General features: G+C 35.4%; 1 protein-coding gene across 1 annotated transcript in view; it reads left to right on the forward strand.

The window, feature by feature from the left end:
* The window catches only part of LOC120772113, a 34,552-nt gene that overhangs the window by 2,923 nt on the left and 13,819 nt on the right, over positions 1 to 17,810 (forward strand). Inside the window, exons 2-5 of the mRNA XM_040100524.1 lie at positions 5,150 to 5,232; positions 5,433 to 5,965; positions 6,225 to 6,630; positions 9,131 to 9,628. Coding sequence (XP_039956458.1) covers positions 5,158 to 5,232; positions 5,433 to 5,965; positions 6,225 to 6,630; positions 9,131 to 9,601 — 1,485 coding nt within the window. The 5' untranslated portion in view covers positions 5,150 to 5,157 and the 3' untranslated portion in view covers positions 9,602 to 9,628. The remainder of the gene's footprint in view (positions 1 to 5,149; positions 5,233 to 5,432; positions 5,966 to 6,224; positions 6,631 to 9,130; positions 9,629 to 17,810) is intronic.

The following is a 17,810-nucleotide window of genomic DNA, read 5'->3' on the forward strand; positions in this document are numbered from 1 at the left end:
CCTATAAAGTGCCATAACTAAGCACTAAATTAACATATAAAACTCATACTTGGCACAGATGATAGCAGTAGCAAGTGGCACCTGTGAGAACAAAATTTTGAAAAAAGTGGGCGTGGCCCCGCCCTCTAATAAGTTTAATGTGTATATTGGATGGAAATCCCGTTCCTTTCCCATTTAACGGTACTGTTCAAAACTACTTAAAGCCCGATAATCAATAACTAAATGCGCGAGAGACGTAAAAATTTGCCGCCAGGATGGTATGACAAGGCTTTAAAGGGCCCGGGGAAAAATTGGGCAAAGGGCGATGTGGCATTATTTCATATGCTTAAGTCACGTTGTGAAAATGAGCCACAAAGCCGTAGAGCACAATTTTAAATTCCATTTGAATCGTTCAGTTTCCAGTACACAAATCAAGAAGCAATTAATATAACGGGATAGTACTTTGCACGAATAATGCCTATAGTGTGTGCCAACGTATGACCAAAAACTGCTCAAGGTACCTATAGTTGACTCTTGATCGAAAATGTAGGTCAATGTGTGAGATATGTAATTGAAAATCAGGGACACTCCTTCCCTGAGTATGATATCTCTGTATCTTAAAAATGGGTTGAATTGGGCCAATACTGCCCTTAGCTCCCATATACCTAATATAAAGTTTTTCGAATTTCTGAGAGACTTTGTACGGCATACAGGTATATCGGTAAATATGTGAGTTATCTCAATGAAAATGAGAGAGCATGTCTTACTCATAACAGTGAATCTTTGTGCCTAAAATAAATAAAATTTGCAACTTGACATAGCCCGTATATAACTAATATCCGGCTTTTCGAACATCCGGCTGACTTTACTCTATATTTTTGATTTTTAGTATGTGACATGCTAATAGTATTATGTATTGGGAAAAATAGATAAAATCGGGTCTATACTACTCCAGCTACCGTATTCTACATAAAACAATTTTCGTTTTTCTAACAAACCTTATGTTTCTGCCAGTATATGAGTTATATGTATATAGTATATGTATCGGGTGATTTTTTAAGAGCTAGGGTGTGTCATTCTGAGGCAACCTTTGTTTTCAACTAAAAAACAGGCTAAAAACTTTCGAAAATGTGAAAAAAAGTCACTCAAAAGATGAGCTCTTTATATTAATATTAAGAGGTGCCTGTTTCAAATTTTCTATTTTCCATATAAATTACATAAAAAAATAATTTTTTTTGTGGTGGGTATTGTGCGGAGGTTATTATATGTGCACGCGATGGCTGCCTGTAGGGATGGTAAACTCGATTCCGATTCTACTCCAGAATTTCTCGTAAAATAATCGATTTTTCGAATGTCAAGAATCGATTCTTAATCGACTTTGACTACTGAAGATCGATTCCGAAAATAAAAGTATAAAGTTACATTCAAAGCATAGGGTAACTGTGAGAGTGACACGTCGCGATGACAGAGTAAAAATAAAGATACTGTTTTTTTTGTCACTCCTACGTCGCAATGTGTCGCTCTCACAGTTTGCCCTATGCTTCAACTGTGATATATCAAAGACTGAAGAGTATTCGAGTAAAAATTAATATTTTTCATTGTTATTCAGATTAATAAATTGTGAGTGTACAACTCTTTATCTTTTATAAAAAATTTTGTAAAAAAATGTATTGAAGTATTTTTCTGAATATTAAAAAACAGCGAAGATCGTTTTGCCGCCCCCAAGACGTTGCGCCCGGGGCGACGGCCCCCTTCATTCTGTTAATAACAAACATATGTACATTTTTTTTAATTAAAGGAAAAAATCGAAAAGCAATAATTTAAACAAAGGCTTTAAGCAAATTTCAGCGCGTTGCCATAATTGGCGGGAAAACGGTTGGCAGCAACTGATGGAACATACTATATATAAGTTGTGTTTGAAGCTTTACAACTGCTCTCTAATACACCAAGTTCAAAGTTGAAATTTGAATTTATGGCTGCTAAATTAGCCCGCAGTCATATTATTAGAAAAAGAATCTCTCCAAATTTCTATAACATATCTCTCAGATTGACCGATATTTTCGATAAAAAGTTCGCAATTGGTACTTTGATTCACATATTCGGTAGTTTTGGTTTTTTTGGGACAATTTTTGGTCACTGTGGCCTACTTTTAACTAAGCACTATTCGGACAAAGCTTTATCTCTATACATTCATGCTAGGTTTGAATTCTGGAAAGTGAAATTATCAGAGGGAATTTAATATTGAGTTATACATATGGGATGTGGGTGCGGATGTAGTTCGTTTCGTTTGTTTTCGCACTGGAATATAGGAATGTTAAGGTGACATTACATGGTCGACATCGGTCGAGTTGTTCCTGAGACATGAATTTTTCGCCGAATGTGAGCGGTGCGCTGCGCTTCGTCCATTTCTGACCTCGGTTCCTATAAAATCCTCTTGTATCATCTCAGGTGCAAAAATTATTGCCTCTGGAACATTAATTTATTGACTTATCGCGCTTTTAGTAGTTTTTAACGAAACCGTTATATGGGAAGTGGGCGGGGTTAGACCCCGATTTCATCTAATTTTACAAATGATCTGAGCTTCTTGGATTTTATACCTTAAGTGGTTTTGGAGATGTGTACATTAAGGTCTTAGAGGGCAAGGCCAAAGTCTTTTTTAATTTTTAGCCTACCGGTGCCCCTTCTCTGTGCCAAATTACAGTTTTGTATCTTAATTTAGTGATTAGTTATGGCACTTATACGTTTTCGTTTATTAGCGTTTTTTGGGCGTGAGAGTGGTCCGATTACACCTATCTACGAACTCGTCCTTTCTTTTTTTGCCAAGAAACATGTGTACCATGTTCCATTATGATATCTATGATTTTTACTCAAGCTACAGCTTGCACGGATGGACGGAAAGTTAGTAGCTCAAGATCAACTCGTCTCGTCATCCTCATCATTTAGATATACATAACTCCACTTCTATTTCGATGTGACGAAAGTCCGGCTCTTAAGGCCACAGCTACAAATCACTTGCCCTACCATTGCCTTTTCCCATTTATAAATTTTTTGCGTTTAAATTTTGAGGCCACACATTATCTCAAATATTGGAGTAGTAAAATTTTGGATCAGGAAGCTGTTTGAAATCCAATTTAATGTAAGTTTCGTCGTTCATAACTATACATCCTTTACATTTGCTCAGCCCTTTGCCATATACCAAACGGGCACGAGATTTTGCTACATATTAATTTTTCTTCGATCTGTTGGGATATTTTGTGGCATGGTAGGCAACTAACCCCGCATTTATGCGTTTGTGTCTCGCTGTTTTAAATCTTTTCAAATAGTATTTGCAACCAAATTTTTTGCCACATCTTGTTTTGCTCTCTCGTAAATTAATATTGTTTTATATCGTTTTATTAAATTGGGCACTGTTGTTTTTGGTAATTTCAGAACTTTTGCAATCTTCGAACAGGACCAAGATGGATTTTCAATCATTTTGTGCACAATTAGTTTTCGATTTATGTACAACTTCCATCACATATAAAAACTGACAAAATCACTGCGTAGAAATAAAACTTTTATGAAATAACATTATCATAATTGTCAAATACAAGGTGCGTTTCAAAGTAAACAGAACCTTTTGAACCTAGCGCCCCCTGGTGGCGCCATCTAGGTATATATCGACTAGTGCGTTAGAATCTGCTATCTTTATCCAGTGAGAATTTTATGACATTTAATCGATTGCAAGTGAAGTTATTGCGTTTTAAGTGTCAGTATGTTTGTGTTATCGGTGCGAAAATGAGCTTCGAACAAAGAGCCAATATTACATTTTGTTTTAAAATTGATTGTCCAATTGATGAAACAAGTTTATGACGAAGATTGCCTATCCCGAGCAGAGGTGTCAACGTTTTCAAAGTGTTTGTGAGGACATAAATGACGATCAACATGTGGGCCAATTACAATCCGCGATCACCAGAAATTCCATCGAAACTGTGCATGAATTAATCAAAAATCAGCCGAAATCAGCATTGAAATTCATGGAAATGGAATTGAACATCTCCAAAACATCGATTTATCGCATTTTGACCGAATATTTGAGCTTACGAAAGGCGTTTGCACAGTTTGTTCCGTTCAAATTGACTGAAGACCAAAAATTGCTCAGAATCCGTTTCATCGATCGACGCTTGTGACTGATTATTTGACCAAAAATCACATTTTAACCATTAACCACTCCCCGTATTCACCTGATATGGCACCGTGCGACTTCTTCCTTTTCGGAAAAATGCATTTTCCCCTGAAAGGAAAGCGTTATGCAGACGTAGAGGCCATTCAAAAGGCTTGCACCGGCATACTGGCGGCCATATCGATTAACGAGCTAAAACACTTGTTCGACATGCTTTTGGGCCGTGCAAAAGCTGTATTGAAGCAGAAGGAGACTATTTTGAATAAAATAAATTGATTTCGCCGAAAAAAACCATTTGTTCTGTTTTTTTTTTTAAGTCCTGTTTATTTTGAAACGTACCTTGTACATACATAAGTATGTATGTGAAAATGAGTTGAATTCGATGATTAGTGATGCGACAGTAGTCGCTAGGTGGCGTACCGTTTTGGCGTGAACCATGCTTTATTACTTTCCGAATAAATTAACCATTCACTACTAAGAACTAGCTCCTGTTTTATCCATATAAAATATTTAGAATTTTTGAAATCCGTAACTTCATTCACACTGGTTATAAAATAAAAAAGGAATTTGATTGTATTTCTTCGGTAACTTGTGTTGAAAAATCTAATTAGGGCTAGAGTTTTTTTAAAAAATGTTCAATAATTTATTCTAATAAATACTTAAACATTTAATGGAAAGAAAACTATTATTAACAATTGCATTCAAATATTTACGGCAGATGAACAAGATGCTTGAGAATCCTTACTGATACGTTGAGTTTTTCATAAAATTTTATATATGTAACTCTGGTGGGACAACAGAGATGATTATTGTAGACGTTTTCATTGCCGAATTTATTAATATATCATCTAGATTTCTACTTGAGTACGGATCTTCCGATATAAAAACAGAACAGATTATAACTTAAGGGCGGGTTTTTCGGGATTCATAATTTAATATAAAGTATTAAAAAAATATATATATATATGTATATATCCTTATCAGAAATACTGTATTTTTCCATTCCAGGTGTCATAATGGACGACATAATTTTTCAGAGCTCTAATCCGAATTCCGTATATGTGCTCAATTCTAATTACCGATATTATGGGGTAAGATTAAAAATATGTAACTGAACAAATATGCAATTGCCAGAAAACTTAAAGAAGTCGACAATTACATTCGTTTTTTGTTCACCTCCATAGTAATGATATTCCTATTAAATTTTCACTTTATCAAACTCATGTTTCTTCCTATGCAGCAAATTATTTCATTTAAAATCGCTGTTAATATTTCGTTTTCGCTTTCTTAGAACTTTGCCCGCCTAAATTTGATCGAACCGAATGACGTGATCAGTAAAAACCAGTCATATTGTCAACACGCAGCGCTTACGAGTTCTGGCCATCGCAGTTGTTCTGCGGCTACTCGGCCAACGCAGCATAAACTGCGTCATTTTGGAAAGTTTTGTGACGTTCCGGAAGCAATCGGAAATCCTGTAACGACAGCGCCTACCACAACAATAAATCCACCCGCACCGACATGCTTGGCATCTACGGATGCATTTCAAAAATTCTTCAATCGCAGTTATGTAGCAAATACCGGTGGTTGTGACAGCCTTCATTCACTGCACACCGATTGCTATTGCGGAAGAGCAGCTGGTGCATGCACAGATACGAACTCGATGCAAAATATTTGCAAAAACAAACCTAATAACAACAATAAGAAAAAGAATATTAATTTAAAACCTTCCCTAATCGCAAAAAAAACGAAATTCCGAAAATTCATTGAGGAAGAAAAATGGAAGACCGGCGACGAATGCATTTTGGAAAACGAATACCAAAATAAGTGAGTTTGCTATTGAATATTTAAATTGAATTATGAAAATAACTTATTTTTTATTTCAATTACTGAATTTCCTAATGAGCTCAATTCGTCTCCCCTTTATTCTCAACAGAAAGTATTTCAAATGCCATTGATCTATATTCTATTATTACCTATGTTTTAAAAAATATGTATATCTTTAACTGTACTTCAGCTTCCATTCCCTCCTAAAACTAGAAGTTTTAATTTATTATTATTTCCCCTTAACTTTATTTTGTACCAGCCACAATGTTCGTGTTGAATTTACCGGTTCCAGTACACCTACTGAATTCCGTACCAACTCAAGTGTGAAGGAATCAAATACCGCTGAGTCAACTACACTAACCGCTTCAATGGCCGCAATGGCAACTTGTGGGCCATTAAACAACATCGTCAAGCATTACTGGAATGGAAAAATGGAGCCAAATGCAACGGGTAGCGAGAGAAAGAAACATCAGCAGCAGAACCAATCGAATAATTGGAGCGGAAGCGGTGATAGCAACAATCAACAACACCAAGCCCCACAACAACTAGAGGTGTTGAAGTCAACCCACCAACAAAAAACCAATTACGAGCTTTACAAGGAAGCATCCGATCTGCTTGGATTGCCTTGCACACTTTGTGATAACTGCCGATGCCTCGAATGTCAGGTAAGTCAGAGTGGGACATTAGATATGAGACACTAATATACAAGTGTCTGCGTGCTTAATAGAATATACTATAAATTTACTCCCTTTTAGTCGTAGAATGTATGTATATGTATTTAATAAGTTATTTGCTGTTGGAAGCAGATCTACAGCGCTAAAAGTGGCCACTTAATTTCTTGCTTATCAATTATGAGAACGCAGTGTAGATAAATCTAGTATTCGTTAAAAGCAATGATATGTGTAAATTACTAGAAAAACCTTAGTCTATTAGTGCAATGAAGGTATCTCACTTACGCGCATTGCCGAGATGGCCACTTTAAAGCAATGTTATGAGAGGCATTACTCAGAATGCGAATATAATATTCGAATTTGCCTCCGTTTCCAGTGTACTTGATGATCTAGTACGAAATACTTGTAGTTTAGAATAGTTAAAAATTTGGTTCAGATTTGCTAAGTTGTAAAAAAGTGGTTGTCACGTCTTTCGTTTTAGTTTTTAAAAATTAATCATAAATTAAGATAATGAATTTAGATAGTTTATGGGATGAGCACAAATGATCAAATTTAATTCTATAATAATACCATTGTAGGGGCATAGCAATGTTTTCACGAGCTTCAACTATGAAGTTACAGTCATGAACAGTAAAATAGCACACTTTGAGTCAGGACCAATCTTGTGCGCCCCTTCTAAGCCTATTAACAACCTTAACAAAAAAATATATAACTTTTGAAAAATATTCATGCATTTGTGATAAAAAAAAAACACGCAGTTATTAAAAAATATTCCAATAAGTAGTAAAATAAAAACAAATTAATTATTTAAATATTTTCGTGCCCTTAATTTGGAAAAATCGTACACAACTGTTTTAAGAGTTCGTTCCACTGCATATTCAGTTGATAATGTTGCCAAGCCTGTCAGTCCTTCTTCACACATCGTCGTAAATAACTTTAGAACGATGTAACTACATATGTATATTAATTCGTTTGAATAAATATAGTTTCAGAGCTTTTTTTTTGTGTTTTTTCAAGTAACCAATCCTAAATTGTTCACTAAAACTAACGCAAGCTAACAGCAATGCCTAATTCTAAAACGTTCAAATGCCTCAAAAACTATAATACTTAAACCTGTTATAGTGTGTTGCCGTGTTATGCTCCAAATATTTTTCAATTATAAATATTAAATTATAGCATTGACAGACGGCCCCGTTAATCCGGATTAACTGCATTAATCTGAATTAATGTAAGAGTTTGTGAAGACAACTTCGTTGCTAACTCCCTTTTAATCCTCAAAATTTTAGAGAGTTAGCTGAATTTTCGTTGGCAACATTGTTAAAAATTGCCAATTTTAATCTATTGTGAATGAAAAATAAGCAACATTCACTGCTGTTTTTTCAAATTTTCAATAATAAAACAAGAAATGTTATGTTATGATGCAGTTTTAAAAATAACGCGTTTTTGTAATATAAAATGGTTTCCTCAAACTTGGTCGGCTAACAACCGCAATGTGTATCTTCTATCCATCTTCATTGAAAATATTATAAATATGACAATCAGCTGTTTATTATAGTTTAAAACTCTCATAGCTGCCGTCTGTCACCTACAAATTCGGATCTGATTAATTATGCCGTTAATCCGGATTAACGCTGCCGTCTGTCAAGGCTATTACGTAGTTTTGATCAAAACACTATTTCTTGTAAATATTATTAAATATTAAAAATATATATGCATATATAAATAGTAATCTGCATCTTATTATTGCTCCATAAATTTTCAATGGAGTTCCAAATTTATGGCGTTATATTTTTTTTCCTCGAACAATTCAAAATTTTGGCAATCTGAGTTCGATTTTCGCCTTTTTTATGAGGATCAAAATAATCCCCTTTTTAAGAGTACAAAGCAAATTTCTACCCATTTAATTGTTTTGCAACTACGGTTAAAACAATGTCTTTTTTACGACTGCCAATTAATAATGAACATTTGTAAGAATAACTAATATACTAGAAATAAAACTGAAAACGGATTTGAAAAATTAATTTCCAAAACTTCTATTTCTCTGACACTGACTGTATGTACAGGGTTTTCCAATAAGACTTATGTGATTGATTCTGAAAAATCAAGTCGTTTGTCATGAATAGCGCGTTGAATATTGACATTTAAAGCTTGAAGAGAAATTCCACCAGACCAAAAACGACACAAAACCGACCGGTACCATTTCAAATATTTTAATGTGTACAATGTTCTTTACCAAAAAAAGTTAATGTCAATCTGTTTTCCACATAGATTATTAAACAATTCCTTTATTGTATTTTTGACATTATGACTAATGCCGGTATTCTGCTTGTCACGATTGTCTCATGTCTCTAATTGTCACAATCGTAATTTAGTGAGTCTGTTAGTCAAGAGTCTCATTTTGGTATTCTGGCAGATACAGTATAGTAGTAAAAGTCAATTTAATCTTTTCGTGATCAGAAAAATATTAAATTTAAAGTATATTTTTCATTTATAGAGCAGCTACTTCGATTGCGATGATTCGGACAGCCTCTCTGAAGTGTCTAACTCAGATGAGTACGATGAGGACACAACGAACGTGCTTAACAACTCGGTTGAGCTGGTAATGTATGCTAATTGCTACAGTGATAATACGATGACTGGCAATGGAATATCGACAATACAGCAACGACAACAGCAAAAATGGTCTAGTTGTTCCCAGGAGCGACGACAGCCCAATTTCACTTGCCCTGATGTAAATTGCAATGCAAGAGAATTCGGTGGTGTTGATCAAGATAGTTACAACTTGGTTGCCAGAGGCGGCGATGAAGCTGCCAATGGCATTGAGCGAATAGACATCGTCAATCAAAATGTATTACACTCAGTACAGAGCAATGAGCTAGAAAATTGTTCAAGTTTCAATGGGCTTAGTTTAAGTGATGTCAATACTGAGATGCCCCTAGACACTGGCAGCGAAAGCCGAGGATAGAAGCACTTTTGTGGAAACGTTGCAGAGGTAAGGTTTAAGTTACTTTTTTCTAAGATTAAGGCAGGAGAAGGGACTCATACATTTGTTTATCTGCTACAAGCATGGCTTTAGCTATAGAAGGTTAACATTCGCTAATCGAGTTGGACATTTAATTTTCCATCTATTTCTCGAAATTTCATTTCAAACTTACTTGTTGTTTAAAACGTTTAAGTCAACGGCATACGGTGTAATATATATACATATAATTGGCATTAATTTGCAAAATTTTTTTTTTAACTTTTAATCTAGTACGGTTTCAAGATCACTGTCTTGTAATTATGTTTGTTTTTACCACACTTAGCACCATTGTTGAAATGAACATACACAGTAGTAACTGGGAAATCCACCTATTCGATAACTCTTACCTACACATTTTGTTCGCATGATATGTACATTGCTGAAATAGATATATCCAGCGATGATACCGACTTTAGTCCAGTTTGTCGCAAATAATTGCGCTTGTTATCAAGTAGCGACGAATAATTATGTAGCTATGTAAATATTTCTTCCTTATTTTTATACTCTCGCAACAATGTTGCTAACGAGAGTATTATAGTTTTGTTCACATAACGGTTGTTTGTAAGTCCTAAAACTAAAAGAGTCAGATATAGGGTTATATATACCAAACTGATCAGGGCGACGAGTAGAGTCGAAATCCGGATGTCTGTCTGTCCGACCGTCCGTCTGTCCGTCCGTCTGTCCGTCCGTCCGTGCAAGCTGTAACTTGAGTAAAAATTGAGATATCATGATGAAACTTGGTACACGTATTCCTTGGCTCCATAAGAAGGTTAAGTTCGAAGATGGGCAAAATCGGCCAACTGCCACGCCCACAAAATGGCGGAAACCGAAAACCTATAAAGTGTCATAACTAAGCCATAAATAAAGATATTAAAGTGAAATTTGGCACAAAGGATCGCATTAGGAAGGGGCATATTTGGACGCAATTGTTTTGGAAAAGTGGGCGTGGCCCCGCCCCCTACTAAGTTTTTTGTACATATCTCGGAAACTACTATAGCTATGTCAACCAAACTCTACAGAGCCGTTTTTTTCAGGCATTTCCATATACCACGCCCACCTCCCATACAAAGGTTATGTTGAAAATCACTAAAAGTGCGTTAACCGACTCATAAAAATCGTCAGAAACACTAAATTTTACGGAAGAAGTGGCAGAAGGAAGCTGCACCCAGTTTTTTTTTTTAAATTGAAAATGGGCGTGGCGTCGCCCACTTATGGACCAAGAACCATATCTCAGGAACTACTAGACCGATTTCAATGAAATTCGGTATATAATATTTTCTTAACACCCTGATGACATGTACGAAATATGGGTGAAATCGGTTCACAACCACGCCTTCTTCCAATATAAAGCTATTTTGAATTCCATCTGATGCCTTCTCTGTATAATACGAGTATAAACATTAGGAACCAATGATGATAGCGGAATAAAACTTTACAAAAATACGGTATTTGAAAAATATTTAAATGACGGATAATGAAATCTCGATTATCACTTTACCATGCGAGAGTATAAAATGTTCGGTGACACCCGAACTTAGCCCTTCCTTACTTGTTATTCTAATTTTTCTGTTCTTAATTTTGGATTAACAGATTTCTTTTGTTTTTTGCTTAATCTACCAATTTTTCACCTGTATGAATTATGTATTTTAAGATTTAATGCTCAATAAAGTGCCAAATGAAGATACAATTTGTATGCATATCTGAAATTTTATAGTTTTCAACATTTTTTACGTGGATTTTCGAAGTAAATATATATTGTTCTTTATTTCATCTTACACGGTTTTCAGATGACAAGGAACGTATCCCCAATTTTACTATAGGAAACGCCTCTTTTTTACACGGATTTCTGAGGAACGTATCTACCGTGTAAAAAAAGAGTTGGGTGTATTAAGCATATGAGGGTTAAGGGAACTATTGGTCCGATTCAACCCATTTTTGACATACCATTATAAGAGAATTTCAGTTATATATATCGCACATTGACCGACATTTTAAATATTCTGTACCTAGGAGCAACAGTTTTCTCTTGATTTAAACAAAATTTGGTCATAAGGTGGCACACACTAAAGACATTATTTGTGCAAAGTTTTATAATGTTATAATAATTTTTTCTTGATTTGTTTACTGGAAACTGAACGATTCAAGTGGAATTTAAAATTGTGCTAAATAGGAAGTAGGCGTCCATAACATCTCGGTGTTAAAATTTAATGTCTCTCACGTATTTATTTATTGATTTATCATGTTTTTAGTAGATTTTAATAGTACCGTTATATGAGGAGTGAGCGGGGTTATCCTTCGAATTCATCCATTTTCACACTGTCGGTAGAAATTCTTATAAAATTTGCACTCAGAAAATTTGGTTAGATGGCGGCGCCAAGCCAACTTTTTCAAAATTGTTTGCTTGGTCTAACAAATAACTGCTCTAGGTTGTGAAGTTATATTTAAAATTCAATTTTATTCTTCTTCTTCTTAATTGGCGTAGACACCGCTTACGCGATTATAGCCGAGTTAACAACAGCGCGCCAGTCGTTTCTTCTTTTCGCTACGTGGCGCCAATTGGATATTCCAAGCGAAGCCAGGTACTTCTCCACTTGGTCCTTCCAATGGAGTGGAGGTCTTCCACTTCCTCTGCTTCCCCCGGCGGGTACTGCGTCGAATACTTTCAGAGCTGGAGTGTTTTCGTCCATCCGGACAACATGACCTAGCCAGCGTAGCCGCTGTCTTTTAATTCGCTGAACTATGTCAATGTCGTCGTATATCTCGTACACCTCATCGTTCCATCGAATGCGATATTCGCCGTGGCCAATGCGCAGAATTTTTCTCTCGAAAACTCGTAACGTCGACTCATCGGTTGCTGTCATCGTGCAAGCCTCTGCACCATATAGCAGGACGGGAATTATGAGCGACTTATAGAGTTTGGCTTTTGTGCGTCGAGATAGGACTTTACTTTTCAATTGCCTATTCAGTCCGAAGTACCACCTGTTGGCAAAAGCAATCCTGCGTTGGATGTTGGCAAGAGTGCGAAGAGTTTTAAATGAAAATAATTTGTTTGGTCGTATGAGCAGAAAGAAAACCGCCATTGTCAAAAAAGAATATTAAAGAGCGTTTGCCATTGGTTTATAGTCACAGATCAAAAGATTTAAATTTTTAGAAAAAGATACTTTTTACGGACAATACTAAATTAAACCGGTTTGGTCCTTATGGAAAGACATTTGTACGTCGAGAGAAAAACCAAGAAATCAATCCAAGATATACCAAAACACGGTATAGCGTGGAGTTGGGCCACTAGTAAAGATAGAGGGTAATATGGATAAATTTGTATATCTTGATTTACTATGGAATACAAAGGAGCCATATATGTACTTGTGCTGTTATGGCAGTAAATTGGATCTTTATGCACCCTAACGACCTCAATCATACAGCAACTGTGATAAAAAAACTGGCTTACGCACAAAAAAATTCCATTTCTCAATTGTCCAGAGCAAATGCCAGAACTAAACCCATCAATTATTTATATATACTACATATGAATATTGATTTCGTTTTTTTATTAAACCTTATGTCGAATTCGAAAACATTTATCCATATTTGCCAATACTACATACTACTAACATGCTACATACTAGTAAAATGTTCCCTGAGATTCAGTAAGATATGATCGCCAATCATATGGAGTAAAGTCATCCGGATGTTTGTTGTATGGGAGCTACATAGGTCAAGTTTTCGCCCAATTTCATTTATATTGCGCTCAAAGAAACACTGTTAGCAGTAAATTACCTCATTTTCACTGAGATCATATGACCCGATTCAACCCATTTTTGACAGATAGATATACCACTGTCAGGAAAGGATTATCCCTGAATTTCAATTGTACAGGTATATCTTACACATTGACCGTTGCTTGTGGTAAAAAGTCAACTATAGGTGCTGATTTCAAAATATTCGGTACCTAGAGGCTTGAACAGTTTTTGTTGGATTTGGACAATTGGTCATTTTGGCTTAAATTTAATATAAAGTTATGCAAATAAATGTAATTTTATTTATCAATTCTCTAATTTGTATCTTATATTTTTAGCAAATACTCACCAAATCTTTTTCTTTGATTATATGTAAAAGATATTCTGTAAATAATTCAAGGGTATAAACATGATAAAAAAAGCTTAAATGTTTTTTTTTTTTTTATGAAGAAGAAATATCGAAAACCTTCACCTCATCGGTGGGGAGCTTTAATATTTCTAAATTCATACCGTCAAGGCTTATGACAAAGTTGTTTAATATTCGACACTACCCGAACTTGACCTTCCTTAGATTTACATAATTTTGTTGTACTTCTACTGACTCTAAAAGTTCAATATCAACCGGATTAAAAGGATCAATCACTTATGTATTCACTGGAATAAATATACATACATATGTACAAAGTAATCATAATGATTTTCAAAGAAAAATTTAATTTTATCTTTTGCGCCGATTTCGAAAAAATAGCTATGGGATAGCAATATACGACACCAAAAGAGAATTTGGCGGTAAAGAAGGACAAAAGAATCCGAGAGTCCGTCTATTAACAAAGTATTTTCAAACGTTTATTAATTAAATCATTATGCTGCTTTGCTCGTGTTTGTCGTGCAAATTCACGTTAAAGAAAATTTTAGATTTTTTGTGTTCTGAAAGCATGAAAGTATATGCATACATAAATACAAGTATTTCCCATTGTGTGCACAGATTTACTTCTTTCAATCGCGACGTTAAGGAATAAACATCTCGGAAGAACCTAAAACTGATATTTGGAAAGGAAAAGTGATAGATAGTCATTAAAATAAAATAAATTAATACAATATAAATAAACATTTTATTTATTGTTTAGATACAGACTATATATAAAATAAGTAAGGAAGGGCTAAGTTTGGGTGCAACCGAACATTTTATACTCTTACGACTTGCAAGAATCAAAGACGGGGCAATACTTTTCGGTGTAAAACGTTAACCAGACGATCGAAATCCAAGCAATTTTATATATGTATACATATGCTAGAAATAACTCCTATACTGATAGACACATAAAGTTTGTTAGAAAAACAAATATCATTTTATGTAGAATACTGTTGGGGTAGTATAGACCCGATTTTATCTATTTATCCCAATACCACATACTATTAACTAAAAAACCAATCATATAGAGTAATATCAGCCGGATGTTCGAAAAGCCTGATATTAATTATAAAGGAGCTATGTCAAGTGTTTGCTAAATTTTATCTAATTTAGGCACAAAAATACACTGTTATGAGTAAGACATGCTCTCTCATTTTCATTGAGATAACTCACATATTGGCCGATATACCTGTATGCCGTACAAAGTTACTCGAAAATTCGAAAAACTTTATAATAGGTATATGGGAGCTAAGGGCAGTATTGGCCCAATTCAACCCATTTTTAACATACAGACACACCATTGCCAGAGAAATATTATCCCTAAATTGCAATTATATATCTAACATATTGAATGATATTTTCGGTCAAAATTCAACTACAGATACTGGGGTACACATATTCAGTATTTAGAGTAATAAGATGGCTTACTTTGTGGGAATTATTACTGCAAAATTTTATCCCGTTATATTAATTACTTCTTTATTTGTATACTGAAAACTGAAAGAATCAAATGGAATTTTAATTTGTGTTATATGGGAAGTTGGCGTGATTGTAGTTCGATTTCCCCCTTTTTTTACACTGTACACTAAGAATATGAGAACTCGTATTTTTTTGTACTTAGAAACCGGCATGTAAAGTTTCATTAACATTTTTTACTCAAGCTACAGCTTGCACGGACCGACAAACAGTCACCCGGATATCAACTTTTCTCGTCATCCTAATCATTTATATAAATATAAATAACCCTATATCTAACTCGATTAGTTTTACGTGCTACGTACAACCGTGATAGGTGAGCAAAACTATGATGCTCTGTAGCAACTGGTTGCAAGAGTATAAAATAAGCATTTTCTCTTTTAGTAAATTTAGCTAAGCGCAGGATTATAGCGCTGTATGAGGTCGTTTTTTGCGTGGAATTATAAAATATTGTCGTTCAAACCAGAAATACAATTTTTTAATAAAGAGATTACTTAGAGCAACACTGCTCTATCCATCTTCCTTATACCTCATACATAATATCGTGTTAATTGGGTAAAGAACTTTTCAATTCTTAAAAAAAAAACTATTACAAAGCCATTCAAGCCAAAAAACCAACATTGCCATTAAAAAAGCCATAAAACCTGACCGCTACATTTCGTATGTAGGACAATTTTCCACAGTAGCTGACGTTAATTTGAGGGGTGAGTGTGTTTCACAGCAATATAATTTCTCGAAAGGACTGGCATCAAATCGACAAAGCAATTCTCAATGTCTATGAGCTTAAAATGAGTCTCAGAGTATTTACTTCATTCAGGGTTAATTTCTGGCGACACGAAATGCCAACAAAGGATATTGTGTATTTATGTATCTCAGAGCTTGGAAAAGTGGGCGATGCAAGAGGAAAGAAAGGACAGACCACAAAACCTGCGTTCAAAATTGATTGTGTGTAAGTGTGTAGTAAATGTTTGAAAAAAGAGCGGAAACGTAAAGGAAATGGAGCAAACCGCAATTGACGAAAGCGAACGCAGAAGAACACAGAAACCGCAACGAGCAAAAACGCAAACTGTTTTTACGCATTGTTCGCAATTGTAAAATTATGGAAATACAAACAAAAGTGTCCTTTTAGTGAATAGTCATGAGGCAGTCATCGTGAGCTCCATGAAAGATTACGCGCTCAACAAAGGATAATGAATTTCACAAACTTATTTATGTTTATAAAGGGTGTCCCAAAATCAACGCAAAATTGGAATTAAATTGAAAACATAGTATTTAATCTTTCGATTGTAAAAAGAAATCTGTTGGTGTTAAAACAGTACATTTTCAAAAGACTATGGTCCAATTATGCCTTCAACCCAAAATTCACACCAAACAGGAACACGTTGTGGATACATTTATTTTTGGAATATTGTTAAGTAATTATGACACGTTATTTTAACTAAGCCTAAACTGTCATCTTTTTTTTTTTTTGTTTTTTAGGGTTGTTAACACTTTACTACTACTATATGTAGCACATAACCAGCGTATGCAAGTGTAGTACTTTTTTTTTCTTTTTTTTTTACGAGGAGGAAGCATCGAAAGCCTGAACCCATGTTAGTGTGGAACTTTAATCCGAACTAAACCTCCTACTGTCTTGTACTGAACCCCCCGGTACCACCGTCAAGTATTACGTCGGGAGGAAGGTTGAGTATTACTCATACGTACGTGATGGTCCTAATGCATGCAGTAACAAGCTGCATTTACTTGGCCCTACCTCGGTTTGTCTTATACCCCCCTAGTACAGTGATTGTCACCAAAATCTTCTTGTCTGCTCCAGTCATGGTTTGTGTGTCGCGTCTTAGTTGTTCGTTGGAATTTGGAGTAGTCTTCTACGTTGTTGTTCTCCAGCTCTTTGGCGTTTCATGATTTTTGCTGCCACTTCGGACACGGCTTTCCACTTATCTAGTGATTCTACCATTTGAGACACTAGATTTTCTGGGGTTAGGTCTACCCCGAATGCGTTTCTCAAAGATTGCCTTTCTTCGTCGTATTTCGCACATAGGAAAATTGTGTGCTCCACATTCTCGATGATCTCGCCTCCGCAATAGTTGCATATATGCAGTACTTGTATTTGTACATATGTAGGTGCATGCATCTAATGAAAAGTAAAACAAAAGTATTTGCATGCAGCCTGTGACTTTCAAACATATCGCATACCGAAAAAACTCTGTATACTGTCAGTAAGTCCCTTCAGTAAGAAACTGTAGCAAGCTGCGTACAAGAGTTCGCATGAAATATAAAACTAAATATTTACAAGCCCTGAATAAATCCCAAGGGAGCGGAAGTAAATCACATTCCACTCGACATTGTCCCCTGCGCGCCGCCTTGACCGCTGTATGTGATACCACACAGCCCCTACATTGCAGCTTCCCACAAAGCGTGCAGCGGCAAATACCAGTGCGTGGTGAAGTGCGCGGCATTAATTAAATCAAGCTCCATTTAACATGGCGGTCAGTGAGCTTGGACGGCCTCTGCGGCCAGTTGCGGT

This window comes from Bactrocera tryoni, chromosome 3 (genome assembly GCF_016617805.1).
Source record: "Bactrocera tryoni isolate S06 chromosome 3, CSIRO_BtryS06_freeze2, whole genome shotgun sequence".
NCBI classification, from domain to species: Eukaryota; Metazoa; Arthropoda; class Insecta; order Diptera; family Tephritidae; genus Bactrocera; species Bactrocera tryoni.